This window comes from Convolutriloba macropyga, chromosome 12, assembly GCF_964194025.1.
Source record: "Convolutriloba macropyga chromosome 12, txConMacr16.3, whole genome shotgun sequence".
NCBI lineage: Eukaryota > Metazoa > Xenacoelomorpha > Acoela > Convolutidae > Convolutriloba > Convolutriloba macropyga.
In genome coordinates, this window is record NC_134479.1 from 21,931,082 (window position 1) to 21,955,099 (window position 24,018).

General features: G+C 33.8%; 1 protein-coding gene across 2 annotated transcripts in view; it reads left to right on the forward strand.

The window, feature by feature from the left end:
- Positions 1-24,018, forward strand: part of LOC142350303 (uncharacterized) — a 63,136-nt gene that overhangs the window by 7,498 nt on the left and 31,620 nt on the right. For both annotated transcript variants that reach the window (XM_075402113.1, XM_075402114.1), the window contains exons 6-7: positions 3,937-4,105; positions 8,237-8,405. In XM_075402113.1, the coding sequence (XP_075258228.1) occupies positions 3,937-4,105; positions 8,237-8,405 (338 nt within the window). The remainder of the gene's footprint in view (positions 1-3,936; positions 4,106-8,236; positions 8,406-24,018) is intronic.

A 24,018-nucleotide genomic window follows, 5' to 3' on the forward strand; every position in this document is an offset into this window, starting at 1 on the left:
TTATTGTAAACGTGTGTCTTTTTTATGCAAATTTTTTGCTTGACAAATTTGCGCTTTTCTTCTAGAACATTCTTTGACTTCTCAAGTGACTTTTTCACGCTTTCGTGTATCATTTTTGAGTGATCTCTAGTGCTCCGAAGTTGCTAATATAAAGTCGGTTGCAGCATAGCTAAATTAAGTGACGCGTAGCGCAGTGGGTGGTGCGGGAGGCCATGAATCGAGAGGTCAGTGGTTCGAATCCCAGTGTGGTCGAAGTTTTTTGCACCCATAGGAAAAATTGATCTAGACAAGACCATGAATTAAAGTGCCTCGCCTGTCGTTCAAGAGCAATTCTTCTGACATTTGTCTGTTTATGTTTAATAGCCGCGTCAGCCTTTCAACGGCTATTTTTTAGGTGCTCTCCTTTTAGAATCCAGAGGTGCTCCCATTTGGATTGTATTGGTGTGCTGTCTTTTTTACGAATCGAAGAGGAGTTTTGGTGATCTATTTTTGTAATCGGTTACTTCTCTTTTCACGGGATGCAAAGTCAAATGCCGCACTTGAAAAACAAGTGTTTAGGTCAATCTGCTGACTAAAAGTCAAAATTACAGCAAAGAAGAGACTAGTTTTTATTCATGCAGTATTCTAAGAGAGCGAGAAAAGTAAGTGTGAAAAAATTGTCACTACGCGCGATATTTTTTGATTGCGTCCGGCTTTTTCAAAGCGGTTTTTTGTTTTAAAATTTTCTGCCAAAACTGTTTTTCGCAGTCATTTTGGCTAACAAAAATATGTTTGAAAGCATTTTTTAGCATCTGAGGCAATTATTAGGCTTTTATGAAATTTCAGCTCTTTTTTGTCATTCTGCCCTGTTGAACGCTTTTTTAGCACTTTTTGCCATCTTCATTTTTTGTAGCAATTGGGATCTTTCTTTGGTTGAGGCTAGTTGTTATAGTGTATTTCGTGATCTACTGATTTAATTGATTTTTATTTTCAGCTGTGTTTGTTAATAAAATAATAGACAAATTTTTATCAAATTTTGTTTAAATTTCGCCTGTTTTTTAGATATTTTGCCTATTTCTTCTAATTTTGAGTTTTTTGTTCTCTAGTTAATTTAGAGCTTTTTAGAGTAGCTGCGGTTATCAATAGATGACAGGTCAATGTTATACTTGGCATTTTTGTATTATATAATAAAGAATACGATTTTGTAATTTTTCATGTTTTGCTTAATTGTTGGTTATCGGGTCCTGACAGGCATTGGTTGGGTCAACAATTAAGTAGAAAGCAATCGTCTTTGAATAATTGGTGGACAGCAGCATTTAGCTTTTAATAGGTTGGGAAGCAGCATTTGCAATTTCTACAGAATTTTGTGTACCGTAACTTTTGATGTTGTTTCTTCGATTCTCAGTTTTCTCCGTGTGCACCGTTTTTTTAGTTTTCTCAATTGGTGGGCGTTCATCGAATGCCATGAGTTTTCGCAAGTTTTTTTACCAGTAATTGTTTAGGGGCGCAAGGTTTGGCGGTATTTTCTGAAATGTACCATATTTTAACAGATTACATTTTTCTCATGTTAGTTTTACTGTTATTGTTTTCTTTTATTTATAACTTAATTGAGTAGAACTACTTGTTAAGTGAGTATTTGGCTGGGTCCTAAGTGGATATATACTTCGAGTAAGTTCCGGAGTCTTCCGGCTATGTTTAAGATCTGTTCACACTTTTTTCGTTTTTTTTTTCAAGTCAGAAGTCAAAATTAGAGTGATATTTTAGTCACGCTGAAGTAGTAAAGGGAGCAAAATTTAGAGTAAATTTGAGGCATGATTGGTTTTTCAATCTGCCTTGAAAGTGGAGTCGGAAATTGGTGTTCGAAAATTTTTTCTGTTTTTGAGAGGGAAGGTTTTCTGGAGTGCCTTTAGTATCATACATATGTGTTCTAATTGTGCCTTTTTGCTTGACTATATCAATGAGCAGCTTAAATTTTTAATTAGGTGATAATGAGGTGGAGATGAAGCTAATAAATTGTTCGAGTCAATAGCTTATTAATTTTCTTGACTTTGAAACTAGTTTTTTCTCAAAGGATTTATAATTTTTGTCTCATTTATTCTCATCGAGGATGCCCGATGCTTTTGACGCTAAATGTTTTCAAGAAATATTATGGAATCCTTGAGTTTGCGATCTCATGTCTTAGTCTCATTATTGACAGGTTTTAATGGTTTCTCAGAAAGCTTTAATTAATGCAAATAATCTTTTCAGTTCATAGCTGTTGCTCTCTTTGACTTAAATGATGTCCGTTTTTAAAAACTCTTAGTGAGTTTTTGTCTTCTCAAAAATATATTTTATATTGTTTCATGTTTTTGTTTTTGGTGTGGTCTAATTGGTTAATTTCAAAGGTGTCAGAACTAATTGTTCTCATTTGACTTCTAACACAGCGTAATTAATTGGCAGGTCAAAGCTAAATCAACTCTTTGGATTGTAATTCAGTACTTGTCCTGCTATGTTTTTTAATTCGTTTTGCCTTTTGATCACGTTTTTACATTTTCACGTATGACTTCTGACTTACCTTTCTCACTGTTTCAAGTGAATTGATTTTAAATTCTTTCACTCATTGAATTAAGTAATGTAGTTTCTATGGTCAAAGCAAGATGAAAAAGAAAAGGGATAAACCGATGAAGCCCGGTCATTAAGTCATATTGCATTTTCAAAGTTTGTTAAAGTGATTGCTGGCTATCGTTAGTATTATACTTAATAGCGTGCAGTTTAGAAACTGATTTAAGAGTGGTTGTTGAATCTAACTGAATATGAATTTGGTCCAAATTTGTCACTGAATACTATTTATTGTAATTTTCTTAAGGCCTTACTATTGTTTTTAAAAGATTTTTTGCCTTTGAGTATTATTCTGTTGCTTATGTCTTTTCTATGATTATTTTAACTTTTGAATTAGTATGAAAACATGTTGTCTAGCATATATTCAAGGAAGACGTATATGTTGTTTTTGTTTTAATTGCAGTGATTAGAAACCTAATTGTAGTGGTTTTCAGATTCTTTAATTTGAGCATTCTTTTTTGAAAAATTTAACTTAGTTTCTAAGTTATTATTATTATCTGCCATTTGCTTTCGCGATCGTTTGAGATTAGAATCATGAATTATTCGAGGGCAATTGATGACCTTTTCAGCTTTTTTGGCCTATCAGTATTTTGGCCATCCTAATTATTTTGAAATTTTTGTAACGTTGCTAAACGTTTTCAATGATGTAAAGTTTTGCTGAGTTTTGTTTCGTGGTGACAGTGGTTTAAATTTCACCAATTTTTTATATCAGACCTGAGGAGGTAATGAGTTCATTGTTTAATATAAAAGGTAATGGCTTCAGCTGGAATTACGGTTTTTCGTTTTTTGACGCTTTGAGTCGCTTCCGGAATTCTTCCGGCTATGTTTTTATTTCGTCGACAAGATTTTTGTTACGACCATATGACGTCACAGCACCTTCAAATCTGCTTTCTGTTCATTCGTTCATGCAATTTCAACTGAATTGCGTGTGTGACGTCATTTTTCACTGTCAGTGGAGCGAGTTTTTGTTCATTCGCGTGATTAAGTTTTAATTCACACGTGACTTACCTCACTCTCAAAAATGACTTCCTCACTTTGAAATTGACTTTTGTTTACTTTATTTCAAAGGGATAAGGTCAAGCGGGTGTGTGTCACTCTAAATGAGGTTTTTTGAGAGCAGCTAATAGAGGCAATAACTTACACAGATTCTTAATCGAAATATAACATCTCAGCCCTTAATGAAAAGAATAAATTTTTTTTTTGGTCTGTCTTTTTTCTCTGTTTCAATCCCGATATGCGTCTAGCGCGTCAACGGCGGCCTATTTTCCGGCAATTTGCTGGCTATGTTATGTAATTTAAGTTATGACGTATCGAAGTTTGTTTGCTGGGAAGTCTGACTAAGTTTGATCCTTTATTTAGATTGAATCAGAACATGGTTGCCGGTGAACTAATGTGTCGGCTATGTAAAAAGTACTTCTTAAGCAAGGCTTCTCTCAACTATCATTTGCAATCAAGGTGTACGCATCCTGTGGTGAAAGATCATCAGCCAAAGTTTGTCAGACGCAAGAGAAACCCAAATCAACCGCAGGTATTGTTTGTACGCTGAAAGAGTTTTATCTTATGAGTTAACTGTTAACTTAACATGTATCTAAAATTTTTGCATTTCTTGTCCGATTAGACTGCACTGAAATTGCATATCGATTTAGTTTGCAAATTGGTGCTGTACGAGAATGTACTGTAATTGTGCTTCTTTGAACTAATGAGGTTTGACACTGCAACATACTTAGAACTCTTCGCTTGATCTCGTAACTATTTTCTCAGAAACAATTTTGTGCGGACTGTTGGTGTGGGTGCAAACAGGCGTTTGTCGATTCTCAATCTTGTCCTTAGGAAACTTTTATGAGGTTTTCGGCGCCGGGGACATATCTTTGTAAGAACTCTATTGAAAACATTTTTTGCTTTTAATGCAGGCAAATTGTGAATAATATTGTTAATGAAATTTGAAAAGTTGATAATAAAAGTTTGAAGCAATTATTGTGAAAGTATGTGTCTTTTTTAAGTTTTTGCTTGGGCGTTTTTGCGTTTTGCTTCCAGAACATTTTTCGAATTCTCCAGTGATTTTTTCACGCGTGTCTTCATTTTTGAGTGACCTCAATTGCTCTCTCCGAAATAATGTTTGTTGCTCAAATAAAAGCGATTGTAAGATAAGAAAGCGCAAAAGCCTGATAGCGGAATCGTTAATGCGTATGTCGAGAACTCCGGAGGTCGGTCTTTCGAATCCTTTCCTATTCGGATTTTTGCACCCATAAAAAAATTTTCCTAGGCTACAGCCCCTCAATTAAGCCCTCCTTCGGTTTGAGAGGAATTTGACCGGCATTTGTCTATTTTTGCTTTCTACAATTTTGGAAAACGAGATGCACTCTGAAAGCTTTCCTAAAAAGTTGTTTTTAATTAATTTTAATAGCCGCGAATCGGTGGCAAGGCTGTTCTTGTATTTTTTAGAATCGAAAATGAGTATTCGTTTTCTACGTTTTTTGTACTCCAAGAGACGTTATGGTTTCCGGCTTTTTAATTGGTCAAGGAGCAAAAGACATCGCACTTCGAAGAAGTGTATAAAGATCGAATTGTTGCAGTGAACGAAAAAAGGCCCCAAAAAATTTTGCAAGCGATCACATTTTTTGATTCAAGTGCGCTTTTTTAAAAGCCGTTTTTTTGTTTTTTCAAATTTTTTTCAATAACTGGTAGATATACAGCAAATTTTAATCTATTGTTCATTCCAGTTTTGCTGTTTTAGATGATTTTTTGACAGTTTTACTTTTTAAGCTAAAAGGAGAAAGTTGTGGCTCTCACTGTCCCTTGATATTCTTATTCTGACTATTGGAACTCATTTGAATTAGTTTTAAGCTGTAGTCTCTGAAGAAATTGGACTATTTTTATTAATAGCCGCACAGCGATAGCTGGGGCTATTATTGGCCTTCTCTTGGTTTTTTTTTATTTCGTCGTCATGATTTTTGTTACGACCATGTGACGTCACAGCCACTTTTTGTTCATGCAATTTCAACTGAATTGCGTGTGTGACGTCATTTTCCGCTCTTAGTGGAGTGAGTTTTTTTTGTTCATGCGCGTGATTAAATTTTTGGTCACACTTGACTTACCTGACTCTCAAAAATGACTTCCTCACTTTGAAATTGACTTTTATTTACTTTAATTCAAAGAGATAAGGTCAAATGGGTGTATGTCACTCTAAATGAAGGTTATTAGAGATCAGCTAATAGAGGCAATAATAACTTATACAGATTTTTAATATCAAAATATAACATCAGCCCTCAATGAAAAGACAAATTTTTTTGGTCTGTCTTTTTTACTGTTTTTTTTAGACTGCCGATCTACGAATCTATTGCGGCTATTTTCTGGCAATCTGCCAGCTATGTTTTCATTTTTTTCGAATTTTCTGGGCCTTCTGATCCCTTTAAGAGTTTGCATAGATTCTGTGTTTTATTTAGTATTGAGGTTAGTATTAACATGCGGTCGCTTCGTAAGGACAGTTCGAAGTTTTATTTGCCCCCTTTCACCCCCAAAATGTAATTTCTTTTTTTGGTTTTCTGCGGTTTTTCTCAATTTTTGTTGTTTTGCATCTGTTTTTTGTTGTTTTCACTGTTATATGTAAACGACTGAAGAACAGGGGTAACGCACAGCTAACTCTATTGATAAGCATTTTGGTAGCGTCTCATTATAAATTCAGAAACATGGGATAATCTATTGTTTGTTAGATTTTGTTGCCATTCTGTTTTATCAGGTTTTCTTTCAAATCGCTGTTGTTCTTCGTTCAGCGTAATATTTTTATCTATTTTTAGGATGTGAAACTCGACTTCGAGTTTGACTCAAGTTATTTCCCGAGTCTTTGGATAATGTTGTTCAAGTGGAGCGACCAATAAAACAGGAAACTGGGAGTGAATAAAATTTGAAATGGCCTTTCGAGGTTCATCATTCGTGATCAAATCGTTTTTCGTGCTGAATTAGTGATGGATAGGGCGTGTTGGAATAGTGTTAACGTCTTGAGACCAGTTATAGTCTTTTGAAAAAAATTTGAGTTATCTTTTTTATCTCTACAGTGATTTTATAGTGTCTTTATAGTGATTTCATTAATTGTAATTGTTCGTTCGAGTTTTATAAATATTGGTTGTAGTTACTTATTAGTTGTTTTTTCTAAGTGTTTGTTCAAGCAATTTGATTGACTTTGATCAACTTGTGGCTCATTTGAAACTAATTTTGAATTTTTCTGTTTACTTCATCAGTTTCGCCACTGTCTCAGTAGTAGTGTTCGCAAATTGTATTCCAGAAGCAGCCATTTGAATTTTCAGTAGAATCGTTGTGCTGGAAATTGAGAATTGTATCTTTGAATGGACTTGTTTGTAATCGATGTATACAATAATGTTTTGCATTGCATGATTTGCGTCTTTTCATTAATTTTTTCTTATTTTGTTTAATTGCTCAATCGAAGTTTGTAGCAATTGTATTAGTCCGGTTGGTCTTTTTTATGCGATTTTTCGCTTGACCGATTTTTCGTCTGACCGATTTGACTTTTCGTTCTCAAAAACGGGATAAACAGAAAACGCCCAGCGGGCATTAAGTTCTAGAGCCTTTCGGCTCACTAGTCTGCGAAGTCTGCTAAGTATGTGATTCACAGAGACTGTTTTGGAGACATACTTATGGTGTGAAGGGCGTTTCTTAGAGGTTGATCCCCCCTCAACAACCCCACCAGGTGCACCCCCCCCCCCCCCCCCCACCGATGCGCTCACCTCACAACGCTTCAATTTTGCTAAAGCTAGCCTCTCTAACGAAGCCAGCCGCTCGCCGGTTGTTGGAGAGCAATTCGCTCCGACGTTAGTCGGTTATTTTTGGGTTTCCTAGAATCAGGCTTATTTCACCTTTTCCAATTTATTGAGTTGCTTTTCTTAGTTTCTATAATGCTTCCGTCACTGCCGCTTTATATTGTAAATTTTGGCTGCTTTTGACCAGCCAGAAATTATAAGCAGAGTATTGCCTCTATGAGTTCGTACGACTTTACAATTTACTAAAAATTTTGTAAAACCAGAAATTGTAATAGAAATAGCTCTCAATTTCATGTGATTTATTGCAGTCCTCTGATCGCGAAATACTTTTTGAATCAAACTATTTTTTTTCCTGAAATATTCTCAAAACAATTTTCGTGGAGCTGATTTTTTTGTGATACTAGTTTTCTGTTCCTTTTTTAAGTCATTCTATGATATTCATTTTAGAGATATCATTTCTTCACATATAAACGAATTTTTTGGGACTTCGATCATTTTCTGCGTTTTAGTCCGTTTCCTTAAGATGTTATATGTGTTATGCTTTATGAAGAAAAACTGCACGAAATTTGACTCGGATGTCTTTGTCCGTCTTCAGAATTGGTATTACTTTTCAACGTTACCAGATATTGCGTTTTTTAATAAAATTTGTATCGTTGGAAAATTTTAATGCTTTTTCCCAAGATTTCAAGGGAAATGTACTTGTTCTTCAAAATGTACTTGTTCAAAATCAACATGTTCGAAAAATGAGCTTGGTTTATCAGTAACTATAATTTTTAAAATTTTGTTTACAATTGTAACTTTTTTCTTCGAATTATTCATCGCCCATGAAACACGCGAAAAATGCACGGAAACAGTAGGAATGGTTGTGCTTTATTTCATAATTTCAGGCTCCGCTTGGTCTGTCACGACGTGAACGTAGCGAAGGAAGGCGATGTAAAGGCGAAAAGTTTGCATGCGAAGTTTGTGGGAAAAGTTTCAACAGAGGAGACCATCTGAGGAGACATATGGTTGTTCACACTAAAGAAAAGAGCTTTCAATGCAAGACATGCGGAAAAAGTTAGTTTCAGTTAGGTTGACAATTTTTCAAACCGTTTTCAAATAAATTTTTCCATCGTTGTAAATTATCCTCGCTAATTTGGCTCAATCATGGTTTTGCAAGAGGGTTTGCGGCAGTTTACTACTACATGTTAAATAAAAAAAGGCTCTGAATGTTTCATTTTCACATTGTAAATCTTTGCAGTGGTCTATATTTAGTTCTAATGCCATCATTTTAAACCTTTTAGCGACCGAATACCCCTCCCCAGCCAAAGTAACGCACAAGTTGTTCTGCGTTTGTTGTATGAGAGAAATTTGAATTGCCTTTAAAGCAGGTTTGGGAAGTTCATAAATAAGCAATTCGTTGAATCAAGTTCCGGTTTAGATAAACAGTTTTTTTGTTTAATAGCCGCACTGCGATAGGTGGGGCTATTATTGGCCTTCTCTTGGTTTTTTTTACAATTCAAAGAATTTGAATTGTATTGGGGCGCTGTCTTACGACTTGAAGAGGGGTATTGGAGAAGTCCTTTTCAAATCAATTTTATTTGAGTGATTTTTGAAGCGGGAAATGAAACGCGTGAAAAAATTTAGAGTGATTTTGGAGCTGAAAAAAAGTAAACAGCGGAGCGAAAAGAGAGTGGTTTTTGTTCATACCACTCTTTTTGAGAGAGCGAGAAATTGATGTGTGAAAAAATTTTCAAGCGAGCGAAATTTTTTTGTTTACGTGCGGCTTTTAAGAGGTTTGTTTGCAATTTTTGATGGTTATGAGGTTTGATTATGGTATTGCATTCGTTTTAGGCTTGTTTTGATAGGAATTGAAGGTTTCAAATAGTTAATCTGAGTTTAATGCTAATTTGGAGGTCTTTGAACAGTTTTGCTGATTTTTAGACGAAATTTAATGACTTTTCGCTTGTTTTTTTTTCGTTTTACTTCTTTAAGTGGGATTTGAGTAGAAGCTTGTTAATTGCTCGTGAACGTAGTTCATAGCAATTATTGTAAACGTGTGTGTCTTTTTTATGCAAAATTTTCGCTTGACAATTTTGACTTTTCGAGTGACTTTTACGCCCTTGGCTTTTGCATTTCGCTTGATCTAAAATTCTCTCTCAATCACAATATCAAGCAGCTGAACTCAATTGGCGGCAATTTAATACAAAAAGTCAAATGAAAAGTGCGCCAAAACTCGTGTCATTTTTTTTACTTTAAATCTTAATAGTGGTATATGATAACCTCTAATGTGGTTATTTGAAGCCCACTGTAGAACTTTTTAGTCCCATTTAGGCTCCCCCTCCTCCTCCCCCCCGACTGAAGCAGGCTGCAATTGATTAGAGCTCCCACTAGTCGTTCAAGAGCAATTTTTCCGACGTTTAGTCGGTTATGTTTACATAAGGATTTTTCAGATACCAATTGATTAAAGTTTTATTCGTATAAATCATTTTTTTCTTAGGAAAAGTGAGATGAATTGAGAAATTTTAAACCATTTTATTTTTTTTGCAGTTTTTCTTTTTTTTTAAATCTTAGACATATTTCTTAGCCTATTATGACTTGCCTATTGTTTTGCAAACTTTTCATTGCTCTAATTGCATAGGAACTTTATTCATCTTTATGTTTCCTTGTACTATTAAAAAATACTCATTAAATTTTTCTAGTGTTTTTTTAATGTTTTTCAATGCCGTTACTATTTTTCCTTAATTTCTATGGCATTTGTGGAGGTTTAGGGTTCACAATAGTTGTTCTGGTTGTTTAATCATAGGTATGGGCAATTTTCTCCTTCGAGTCGTTTCCGGAATTCTTCCGGCTATGTTTATTTAAAGATCTGTTCACACACTTTCATGATTTTTGAATTCAAATTGGAGTAGTGATTTTGGTCACTCCGAAACAGGAAGTGGAGTGAAAAAGCGAGTGGTTTTGCGGCGTGAAATTTTTTCGCTCTAATTTTAAAGTAGAGTGAGAAAACGGTGTATGAACAAAAATTCGCATTCTCGGTAGTGGTTTTTGTTCACATGCGGCAATTTTGCTTTGATTATTTTTGTTTTCGATTTTTTTGGATCGGATTTTTTTCTAAATGTTTTCGCAATCCATTCATAGTTCATTCTAGACCCAGTTTTTTGTTTGAACCAAATTTCCATTTCTCGCTAATGGTTTTTTTGTAGTTCACATGGGGCATTTTTACATTGATTTTTACTGTTTTTTGATTTTTTGGATGGGATTTTTGTTTGAGATAAGGTCAAATGGCTGTGTGTCGCTCTAAATGAAGGTTAATAGAGAGCAGCTAATAGAGGCAGCAAAAACGTATTCAAATTTTTACGAATTTTTTTGGTCTGTCTTTTTTACTGTTTTTTGAGACTGCAGATCTACGAAGCTATTGCGGCTATTTTCTGGCAATCTGCCAGCTATGTGTTTTGTGCACTTATCCAACAATTGTTTCTCGTCTAAAAACATTCTGACTGAAAATGCTTCATTGATTACAGCATTATCACTATCATAGAACGAAGTTTGAGAAATTGAAATGAAAATATCAAGCTATGACAGTAGTAGTATGTGAGCAAGACAGAGGGGGGGGGGTAAAAAGACGTACCTATGTATAAAGATTACCTATAGCCTATTTTCATCAATTTGCCAAAGACGTACCTAAAAAAGAGAGTGAGAACAATAGACCTGTCATCTTATCATAAATACCCAGGTGTAATTATCTTAATTACCCCCAGGGAAATGCATCCAGTTTTCCACTCTAATGCACTTCAGCTAATTTTATCTACTTAATAAAATATATCTGCGGAACGTTTACTTTCAAACTTTTCATTTACGCATAACTTTGTTCAAATATTCAATTCTTTTTTTTGAATTTTCGATTATTAATGATGTTTTGTTTTCAATAATGTCAAATTATCGGAAGTTTTTCAATGTCATTTTTTTACAATTTTTTTTACTCGCTTGATCTAAAATTCTCTCCCAATCACAATATCAAGCAGCTGAACTCAATTGGCGGCAAATCAATACAAAAAGTCAAATGAAAAGTGCGCCAAAACTCGTGTCATTTTTTTTACTTTAAATCTTAATAGTGTTATATAACCTCTAATGTGGTTATTTGAAGCCCACTGTAGAACTTTTTAGTCCCATTTAGGCTCCCCCTCCTCCTCCCCCCGACTGAAGCAGGCTGCAATTGATTAGAGCTCCCACTAGTCGTTCAAGAGCAATTCTTCCGACGTTTAGTCGGTTATGTTTACATAAGGATTTTTCAGATACCAATTGATTAAAGTTTTATTCGTATAAATCATTTTTTTCTTAGGAAAAGTGAGATGAATTGAGAAATTTTAAACCATTTTATTTTTTTTGCAGTTTTTCTTTTTTTTTAAATCTTAGACATATTTCTTAGCCTATTATGACTTGCCTATTGTTTTGCAAACTTTTCATTGCTCTAATTGCATAGGAACTTTATTCATCTTTATGTTTCCTTGTACTATTAAAAAATACTCATTAAATTTTTCTAGTGTTTTTTTTTAATGTTTTTCAATGCCGTTACTAATTTTCCTTAATTTTTATGGCATTTGTGGAGGTTTAGGGTTCACAATAGTTGTTCTGGTTGTTTAATCATAAGTATGGTCAATTTTCTCCTTCGAGTCGTTTCCGGAATTCTTCCGGCTGTGTTTATTTAAAGATCTGTTCACACACTTTCATGATTTTTGTAGTCAAATTGGAGTAGTGATTTTGGTCACTCCGAAACAGGAAGTGGAGTGAAAAAGCGAGTGGTTTTGCGGCGTGAATTTTTTTCGCTCTAATTTTAAAGTAGAATGAGAAAACGGTGTATGAACAAAAATTCGCTTTCTCGGTAGTGGTTTTTGTTCACATGCGGCAATTTTTCTTTGATTATTTTTTTTTCGATTTTTTGGATCGGATTTTTTTCTAAATGTTTTCCCAATCCATTCATAGTTCATTCTAGACCCAGTTTTTTGTTTGAACCAAATTTCCATTTCTCGCTAATGTTTTTTTTGTAGTTCACATGGGGCATTTTTACATTGATTTTTACTGTTTTTTTTATTTTTTGGATGGGATTTTTGTTTGAGATAAGGTCAAATGGCTGTGTGTCGCTCTAAATGAAGGTTAATAGAGAGCAGCTAATAGAGGCAGCAAAAACGTATTCAAATTTTTACGAATTTTTTTGGTCTGTCTTTTTTACTGTTTTTTGAGACTGCAGATCTACGAAGCTATTGCGGCTATTTTCTGGCAATCTGCCAGCTATGTGTTTTGTGCACTTATCCAACCATTGTTTCTCGCCTAAAAGCCTTCTGACTGAAAATGCTTCATTGATTACAGCATTATCACTATCATAGAACGAAGTTTGAGAAATTGAAATGAAAATATCAAGCTATGACAGTAGTAGTATGTGAGCAAGACAGAGGGGGGGGGGTAAAAAGACGTACCTATGTATAAAGATTACCTATAGCCTATTTTCATCAATTTGCCAAAGACGTACCTAAAAAAGAGAGTGAGAACAATAGACCTGTCATCTTATCATAAATACCCAGGTGTAATTATCTTAATTACCCCCAGGGAAATGCATCCAGTTTTCCACTCTAATGCACTTCAGCTAATTTTATCTACTTAATAAAATATATCTGCGGAACGTTTACTTTCAAACTTTTCATTTACGCATAACTTTGTTCAAATATTCAATTCTTTTTTTTGAATTTTCGATTATTAATGATGTTTTGTTTTCAATAATGTCAAATTATCGGAAGTTTTTCAATGTCATTTTTTTACAATTTTTTTTACTCGCTTGATCTAAAATTCTCTCCCAATCACAATATCAAGCAGCTGAACTCAATTGGCGGCAATTCAATACAAAAAGTCAAATGAAAAGTGCGCCAAAACTCGTGTCATTTTTTTTACTTTAAATCTTAATAGTGTTATATGATAACCTCTAATGTGGTTATTTGAAGCCCACTGTAGAACTTTTTAGTCCCATTTAGGCTCCCCCTCCTCCTCCCCCCGACTGAAGCAGGCTGCAATTGATTAGAGCTCCCACTAGTCGTTCAAGAGCAATTCTTCCGACGTTTAGTCGGTTATGTTTACATAAGGATTTTTCAGATACCAATTGATTAAAGTTTTATTCGTATAAATCATTTTTTTCTTAGGAAAAGTGAGATGAATTGAGAAATTTTAAACCATTTTATTTTTTTTGCAGTTTTTCTTTTTTTTTAAATCTTAGACATATTTCTTAGCCTATTATGACTTGCCTATTGTTTTGCAAACTTTTCATTGCTCTAATTGCATAGGAACTTTATTCATCTTTATGTTTCCTTGTACTATTAAAAAATACTCATTAAATTTTTCTAGTGTTTTTTTTAATGTTTTTCAATGCCGTTACTAATTTTCCTTAATTTTTATGGCATTTGTGGAGGTTTAGGGTTCACAATAGTTGTTCTGGTTGTTTAATCATAAGTATGGGCAATTTTCTCCTTCGAGTCGTTTCCGGAATTCTTCCGGCTGTGTTTATTTAAAGATCTGTTCACACACTTTCATGATTTTTGAAGTCAAATTGGAGTAGTGATTTTGGTCACTCCGAAACAGGAAGTGGAGTGAAAAAGCGAGTGGTTTTGCGGCGTGAAATTTTTTCGCTCTAATTTTAAAGTAGAGTGAGAAAACGGTGTATGAACAAAAATTCGCTTTCTCGGTAGTGGTTTTTGTTCACATGCGGCAATTTTGCTTTGATTATTTTTTTTCGATTTTTTTGGATCGGATTTTTTTCTAAATGTTTTCCCAATCCATTCATAGTTCATTCTAGACCCAGTTTTTTGTTTGAACCAAATTTCCATTTCTCGCTAATGGTTTTTTTGTAGTTCACATGGGGCATTTTTACATTGATTTTTACTGTTTTTTGATTTTTTGGATGGGATTTTTGTTTGAGATAAGGTCAAATGGCTGTGTGTCGCTCTAAATGAAGGCTAATAGAGAGCAGCTAATAGAGGCAGCAAAAACGTATTCAAATTTTTACGAATTTTTTTGGTCTGTCTTTTTTACTATTTTTTGAGACTGCAGATCTACGAAGCTATTGCGGCTATTTTCAGGCAATCTGCCAGCTATGTGTTTTGTGCACTTATCCAACAATTGTTTCTCGTCTAAAAACCTTCTGACTGAAAATGCTTCATTGATTACAGCATTATCACTATCATAGAACGAAGTTTGAGAAATTGAAATGAAAATATCAAGCTATGACAGTAGTAGTATGTGAGCAAGACAGAGGGGGGGGTAAAAAGACGTACCTATGTATAAAGATTACCTATAGCCTATTTTCATCAATTTGCCAAAGACGTACCTAAAAAAGAGAGTGAGAACAATAGACCTGTCATCTTATCATAAATACCCAGGTGTAATTATCTTAATTACCCCCAGGGAAATGCATCCAGTTTTCCACTCTAATGCACTTCAGCTAATTTTATCTACTTAATAAAATATATATGCGGAACTTTTACTTTCAAACTTTTCATTTACGCATAACTTTGTTCAAATATTCAATTCTTTTTTAAATTTTCGATTATTAATGATGTTTTGTTTTCAATAATGTCAAATTATCGGAAGTTTTTCAATGTCATTTTTTTACAATTTTTTTTACTCATGATGTAAAAGCATGCAAGAAACCGATTTTTTGGCGTTTTCTTTTGGTAGCTTCTGGTTGTTTCTCGGTATTTTCAGTTACAAAAACCCGAAACCGTTAAAAAAAATTCAAATAAGGTTGTTCTAATAATCGATTAAAATTTTTTAAACACAGATTTCAATGAAAAATACTAAAGCACAGAAAACCATCACTAAAAATTTTAGTAGTTTCAGATTCTGAAACCTCAAACTAAAATTTTTTGGGTCGAAAATATATGCTACAGTACAACTTTAGAGGATATTTTTCGAAGTGGAGTTCAATGGTGGTAATTTCACGGTCAATTATAGATTATGGGTTTGGGTTTTTTGAAATTTTAGTTTCTCAAACCTCAAACTACAAAACAATTTCTTTGAGAATGGTATGCTATATCAACTCTCTATATGTTGTTTTTAAACAAAGCATTTGATGGCAATTTTTTAACCCTAAGAAGTTACACTTTTTGGTTTTTCCGAAGTTTCAGCTTCTGAAACCTGAAACCTCAAACTATTTTTTTTGGAATTGTGTGTGACAGTACATCTTTATAGCGTAATTTTTAACGCAGACTCCAATGGACATAGTTCAAAAGTCGTGGAGAGAGGACAAGTTTGTATTTTTTGAAGTTTTAGATTCTGAAACCTGAAACCAAAAAAGTTTTTGGTAAAAAATATTTAGTTCTTTTTAATAAATACCCTATTCTTAAAAAAATGATAAAAAATCCACATTTCATACCAAATAATACAATATTCTTCGCAAAAATACCCAATTCTCGCCTAAAACACCCAATTCTTGTCCAAAAATAGCCAATCGTTGTCAAAAAATACCCAATTTTTCCCAAAAAAAATACCCAATTCCTGGCAAAAAATACCCAATTTTTACCACAAAAATACCCAATTCTGGCCAAAAATACCCAATTCTTGGCAAAAATACCCAATCCACCCCAAAAAATACCCAATTCTTGGCAAAAAAACCCAATTCCTAGCAAAAAATACCCAATTCCCAAAAAATACCCAATTCTTCCCAAAAAAACCCAATTCTGGCCAAAAAAAAACTCAATTCTTGCCTAAAACACCCAATTTTTGTCCAAAAATAGCCAATCGTTGTCAAAAAATACCCAATTTTTCCCAAAAAAATGACCAATTCCTGGCAAAAAATACCCAATTCTGGCGAAAAGTACCCAATTCTGGCGAAAAATACCCAATTCTTGGCAAAAATACCCAATTCATCCCAAGAAATACCCAATTCTTGGCAAAAATACCCCTTTTCCTAGCAAAAAATACCCAATTTTTCCCAAAAACACCCAATTCTTCCCAAAAAATACCCAATTCTGACCAAAAAATACCCTATTCTGGCCAAAAAATACCCAAATTTTCCCAAAAAATACCCAATTTTTCCCGAAAAATACCAAATTCTTGGCAAAAATACCATATTCGTCCCAAAAAATACCCAATTCTTGGCAAAAAATACCCAATTCCGGCCAAAAAATACCCAATTCTTGGCAAAAAATACCCAATTTTCAAAAAAATACCCAATTCCTGGCAAAAAATACCCAATTTTTCCCAAAATACCCAATTCCTGGTAAAAAATACCCAATTCTGGCTAAAAAATACCCAAGTCTTGGCAAAAATTACCCAATTCTTGGCAAAAATACCCAATTCATCCCAAAAAATACCCAATTCTTAGCAAAAATAGCCAATTCCTAGCAAAAAATACCCAATTTTTCCCAAAAAATACCCAATTCTTCCCAAAAAAACCCAATTCTGGCCAAAAAATACCCAATTCTTGCCTAAAACACCCAATTTTTGTCCAAAAATAGCCAATCGTTGTCAAAAAATACCCAATTTTTCCCAAAAAAATGACCAATTCCTGGCAAAAAATACCCAATTTTTCCCCAAAAAAATACCCAATTCTGGCCAAAAATACCCATTTCTTGGCAAAAATACCCAATTCATCCCAAAAAATACCCAATTCTTGGCAAAAATACCCAATTCCTAGCAAGAATACCCAATTTTTCCCAAAAAATACCCAATTCCCAAAAAATACCCAATTCTGACCAAAAAATACCCAGTTCTGGCCAAAAAATACCCAAATTTTCCCAAAAAATACCCAATTTTTCCCAAAAAATACCCAATTCTTGGCAAAAATACCCAATTCTTCCCAAAAACTACCCAATTCTTGGCAAAAAATACCCAATTCTGGCTAAAAAATACCCAAGTCTTGGCAAAAATACACAATTTTTTCCAAAAAAATACCCAATTCCTGGCAAAATACCCAATTTTTCCCAAAATACCCAATTCCTGGTAAAAAATACCCAATTTTTCCCAAAAAAAACCCAATTGTGGCCAAAAAATAACCAATTCTTGGCAAAAATACCCAATTCATCCCAAAAAATACCCAATTCTTGGCAAAAATACCCAATTCCTAGCAAAAATACCCAATTTTTCCCAAAAAATACCCAATTCTTCCCAAACAAAACCCAATTCTGGCCAAAAAATACCCAATTCTTGGCAAAAATACCCAATTCATCCCAAAAAATACCCAATTCTTGGCAAAAATACGCAATTCCTAGCAAAAAATACCCAATTTTTCCCAAAAAAAAACCCAATTGTTCCCAAAAAAATACCCAATTCTGACCAAAAATACCCAATTCTGGCCAAAAAATACCCAATTTTTCCCAAAAAATGACCAATTCCTGGCAAAAAATACCCAATTTTTCCCCAAAAAAATACCCAATTCTGGCCAAAAATACCCATTTCTTGGCAAAAATACCCAATTCATCCCAAAAAATACCCAATTCTTGGCAAAAATACCCAATTCCTAGCAAGAATACCCAATTTTTCCCAAAAAATACCCAATTCCCAAAAAATACCCAATTCTGACCAAAAAATACCCAATTCTGGCCAAAAAATACCCAAATTTTCCCAAAAAATACCCAATTTTTCCCAAAAAATACCCAATTCTTGGCAAAAATACCCAATTCTTCCCAAAAAATACCCAATTCTTGGCAAAAAATACCCAATTCTGGCTAAAAAATACCCAAGTCTTGGCAAAAATACACAATTTTTTCCAAAAAAATACCCAATTCCTGGCAAAATACCCAATTTTTCCCAAAATACCCAATTCCTGGTAAAAAATACCCAATTTTTCCCAAAAAAACCCAATTCTGGCCAAAAAATACCCAATTTTTCCCAAAAAAATGACCAATTCCTGGCAAAAAATACCCAATTTTTCCCCAAAAAAATACCCAATTCTGGCCAAAAATACCCATTTCTTGGCAAAAATACCCAATTCATCCCAAAAAATACCCAATTCTTGGCAAAAATACCCAATTCCTAGCAAGAATACCCAATTTTTCCCAAAAAATACCCAATTCCCAAAAAATACCCAATTCTGACCAAAAAATACCCAATTCTGGCCAAAAAATACCCAAATTTTCCCAAAAAATACCCAATTTTTTCCAAAAAATACCCAATTCTTGGCAAAAATACCCAATTCTTCCCAAAAAATACCCAATTCTTGGCAAAAAATACCCAATTCTGGCTAAAAAATACCCAAGTCTTGGCAAAAATACACAATTTTTTCCAAAAAAATACCCAATTCCTGGCAAAATACCCAATTTTTCCCAAAATACCCAATTCCTGGTAAAAAATACCCAATTTTTCCCAAAAAACCCAATTGTGGCCAAAAAATACCCAATTCTTGGCAAAAATACCCAATTCATCCCAAAAAATACCCAATTCTTGGCAAAAATACCCAATTCCTAGCAAAAATACCCAATTTTTCCCAAAAAATACCCAATTCTTCCCAAACAAAACCCAATTGTGGCCAAAAAATACCCAATTCTTGGCAAAAATACCCAATTCATCCCAAAAAATACCCAATTCTTGGCAAAAATACCAAATTCCTAGCAAAAAATACCCAATTTTTCCCAAAAAATACCCAATTGTTCCCAAAAAAATACCCAATTCTGACCAAAAATACCCAATTCTGGCCAAAAAATACCCAAATTTTCCCAAAAAATACCCAATTTTTCCCAAAAAATACCCAATTCTTGGCAAAAATACCCAATTCTTCCCAAAAAAATACCCAATTCTTGGCAAAAAATACCCAATTCTGGCTAAAAAATACCCAATTCTTGGCAAAAATACTCAATTTTCAAAAAAATACCCAATTCTGGCCAAACAATACTCAATTCTTGGCAAAAATACCCAATTTTCAAAAAATACCCAATTCTTCCCGAAAAATACCCAATTCTGACCAAAAAATACCCAATTCTGGCCAAAAAATACCCAAATTTTCCCAAAAAATACCCAATTTTTCCCAAAAAATACCCAATTCTTGGCAAAAAAGCCAATTCTTCCCGAAAAATACCCAATTCTGGCCGAAAAATACCCAATTCTGGCCAAAAAATACCCAATTCTTGGCAAAATTACCCAATTCATCCCCAAAAATACCCAATTCTGGCCAAAAAATACCCAATTCTGACCAAAAAAATACCCACTTCTTGGCAAAAAATACCCAATTTTCAAAAAAATACCCAATTCTTGGCAAAAATACCCAATTTTCAAAAAATACCCAATTCTTTCCGAAAAATACCCAATTCTGACTAAAAAAATACCCAATTCTGGCCAAAAAATACCCAATTCTTGGCAAAATTACCCAATTCATCCCAAAAAATACCCAATTCTGGCCAAAAAATACCCAATTCTGACCAAAAAAATACCCACTTCTTGGCAAAAAATACCCAATTTTCAAAAAAATACCCAATTCCTGGCAAAAAATACCCAATTTTTCCCAAAATACCCAATTCCTGGCAAAAAATACCCAATTTTTCCCAAAAAAATACCCAATTCTGGCCAAAAAATACCCAATTCTTGGCAAAAATACCCAATTCATCCCAAAAAATACCCAATTCTTAGCAAAAATACCCAATTCCTAGCAAAAAATACCCAATTTTTCCCAAAAAATACCTAATTCTTCCCAAAAAATACCCAATTCCGGCCAAAAAATACCCAATTCTTGGCAAAAAATACCCAATTTTCAAAAAAATACCCAATTCCTGGCAAAAAATACCCAATTTTTCCCAAAATACCCAATTCCTGGCAAAAAATACCCAATTTTTCCCAAAAAAAATACCCAATTCTGGCCAAAAAATACCCAATTCTTGGCAAAAATACCCAATTCATCCCAAAAAATACCCAATTCTTAGCAAAAATACCCAATTCCTAGCAAAAAATACCCAATTTTTCCCAAAAAATACCCAATTCTTCCCAAAAAAAACCCAATTCTGGCCAAAAAATACCCAATTCTTGGCAAAATTACCCAATTCATCCCAAAAAATACCCAATTCTGGCCAAAAAATACCCAATTCTGACCAAAAAAATACCCACTTCTGGCCGAAAAATACCCAGTTCTTGGCAAAATTACCCAATTCATCCCAAAAAATACCCAATTCTGGCCAAAAAAACCCAAGCCTGACCAAAAAATACCCAATTCTGACCAAAAAATAGCCAATTCTTGGCTCAAAATATCCAATTATTGTCAAAAACACCCAAATGTTAACAAAAAATATCACACTGTTGCCAAAAAAAAACAATTCTAGCCAAAAAATACCCAATTCTTGGCAAAAATACCCAATTCATCCCAAAAAATACCCAATTCTTAGCAAAAATAGCCAATTCCTAGCAAAAAATACCCAATTTTTCCCAAAAAATACCCAATTCTTCCCAAAAAAACCCAATTCTGGCCAAAAAATACCCAATTCTTGCCTAAAACACCCAATTTTTGTCCAAAAATAGCCAATCGTTGTCAAAAAATACCCAATTTTTCCCAAAAAAATGACCAATTCCTGGCAAAAAATACCCAATTTTTCCCCAAAAAAATACCCAATTCTGGCCAAAAATACCCATTTCTTGGCAAAAATACCCAATTCATCCCAAAAAATACCCAATTCTTGGCAAAAATACCCAATTCCTAGCAAGAATACCCAATTTTTCCCAAAAAATACCCAATTCCCAAAAAATACCCAATTCTGACCAAAAAATACCCAGTTCTGGCCAAAAAATACCCAAATTTTCCCAAAAAATACCCAATTTTTCCCAAAAAATACCCAATTCTTGGCAAAAATACCCAATTCTTCCCAAAAACTACCCAATTCTTGGCAAAAAATACCCAATTCTGGCTAAAAAATACCCAAGTCTTGGCAAAAATACACAATTTTTTCCAAAAAAATACCCAATTCCTGGCAAAATACCCAATTTTTCCCAAAATACCCAATTCCTGGTAAAAAATACCCAATTTTTCCCAAAAAAAACCCAATTGTGGCCAAAAAATAACCAATTCTTGGCAAAAATACCCAATTCATCCCAAAAAATACCCAATTCTTGGCAAAAATACCCAATTCCTAGCAAAAATACCCAATTTTTCCCAAAAAATACCCAATTCTTCCCAAACAAAACCCAATTCTGGCCAAAAAATACCCAATTCTTGGCAAAAATACCCAATTCATCCCAAAAAATACCCAATTCTTGGCAAAAATACGCAATTCCTAGCAAAAAATACCCAATTTTTCCCAAAAAAAAAACCCAATTGTTCCCAAAAAAATACCCAATTCTGACCAAAAATACCCAATTCTGGCCAAAAAATACCCAATTTTTCCCAAAAAATGACCAATTCCTGGCAAAAAATACCCAATTTTTCCCCAAAAAAATACCCAATTCTGGCCAAAAATACCCATTTCTTGGCAAAAATACCCAATTCATCCCAAAAAATACCCAATTCTTGGCAAAAATACCCAATTCCTAGCAAGAATACCCAATTTTTCCCAAAAAATACCCAATTCCCAAAAAATACCCAATTCTGACCAAAAAATACCCAATTCTGGCCAAAAAATACCCAAATTTTCCCAAAAAATACCCAATTTTTCCCAAAAAATACCCAATTCTTGGCAAAAATACCCAATTCTTCCCAAAAAATACCCAATTCTTGGCAAAAAATACCCAATTCTGGCTAAAAAATACCCAAGTCTTGGCAAAAATACACAATTTTTTCCAAAAAAATACCCAATTCCTGGCAAAATACCCAATTTTTCCCAAAATACCCAATTCCTGGTAAAAAATACCCAATTTTTCCCAAAAAAACCCAATTCTGGCCAAAAAATACCCAATTTTTCCCAAAAAAATGACCAATTCCTGGCAAAAAATACCCAATTTTTCCCCAAAAAAATACCCAATTCTGGCCAAAAATACCCATTTCTTGGCAAAAATACCCAATTCATCCCAAAAAATACCCAATTCTTGGCAAAAATACCCAATTCCTAGCAAGAATACCCAATTTTTCCCAAAAAATACCCAATTCCCAAAAAATACCCAATTCTGACCAAAAAATACCCAATTCTGGCCAAAAAATACCCAAATTTTCCCAAAAAATACCCAATTTTTTCCAAAAAATACCCAATTCTTGGCAAAAATACCCAATTCTTCCCAAAAAATACCCAATTCTTGGCAAAAAATACCCAATTCTGGCTAAAAAATACCCAAGTCTTGGCAAAAATACACAATTTTTTCCAAAAAAATACCCAATTCCTGGCAAAATACCCAATTTTTCCCAAAATACCCAATTCCTGGTAAAAAATACCCAATTTTTCCCAAAAAACCCAATTGTGGCCAAAAAATACCCAATTCTTGGCAAAAATACCCAATTCATCCCAAAAAATACCCAATTCTTGGCAAAAATACCCAATTCCTAGCAAAAATACCCAATTTTTCCCAAAAAATACCCAATTCTTCCCAAACAAAACCCAATTGTGGCCAAAAAATACCCAATTCTTGGCAAAAATACCCAATTCATCCCAAAAAATACCCAATTCTTGGCAAAAATACCAAATTCCTAGCAAAAAATACCCAATTTTTCCCAAAAAATACCCAATTGTTCCCAAAAAAATACCCAATTCTGACCAAAAATACCCAATTCTGGCCAAAAAATACCCAAATTTTCCCAAAAAATACCCAATTTTTCCCAAAAAATACCCAATTCTTGGCAAAAATACCCAATTCTTCCCAAAAAAATACCCAATTCTTGGCAAAAAATACCCAATTCTGGCTAAAAAATACCCAATTCTTGGCAAAAATACTCAATTTTCAAAAAAATACCCAATTCTGGCCAAACAATACTCAATTCTTGGCAAAAATACCCAATTTTCAAAAAATACCCAATTCTTCCCGAAAAATACCCAATTCTGACCAAAAAATACCCAATTCTGGCCAAAAAATACCCAAATTTTCCCAAAAAATACCCAATTTTTCCCAAAAAATACCCAATTCTTGGCAAAAAAGCCAATTCTTCCCGAAAAATACCCAATTCTGGCCGAAAAATACCCAATTCTGGCCAAAAAATACCCAATTCTTGGCAAAATTACCCAATTCATCCCCAAAAATACCCAATTCTGGCCAAAAAATACCCAATTCTGACCAAAAAAATACCCACTTCTTGGCAAAAAATACCCAATTTTCAAAAAAATACCCAATTCTTGGCAAAAATACCCAATTTTCAAAAAATACCCAATTCTTTCCGAAAAATACCCAATTCTGACTAAAAAAATACCCAATTCTGGCCAAACAAAACCCAATTGTGGCCAAAAAATACCCAATTCTTGGCAAAAATACCCAATTCATCCCAAAAAATACCCAATTCTTGGCAAAAATACCAAATTCCTAGCAAAAAATACCCAATTTTTCCCAAAAAATACCCAATTGTTCCCAAAAAAATACCCAATTCTGACCAAAAATACCCAATTCTGGCCAAAAAATACCCAAATTTTCCCAAAAAATACCCAATTTTTCCCAAAAAATACCCAATTCTTGGCAAAAATACCCAATTCTTCCCAAAAAAATACCCAATTCTTGGCAAAAAATACCCAATTCTGGCTAAAAAATACCCAATTCTTGGCAAAAATACTCAATTTTCAAAAAAATACCCAATTCTGGCCAAACAATACTCAATTCTTGG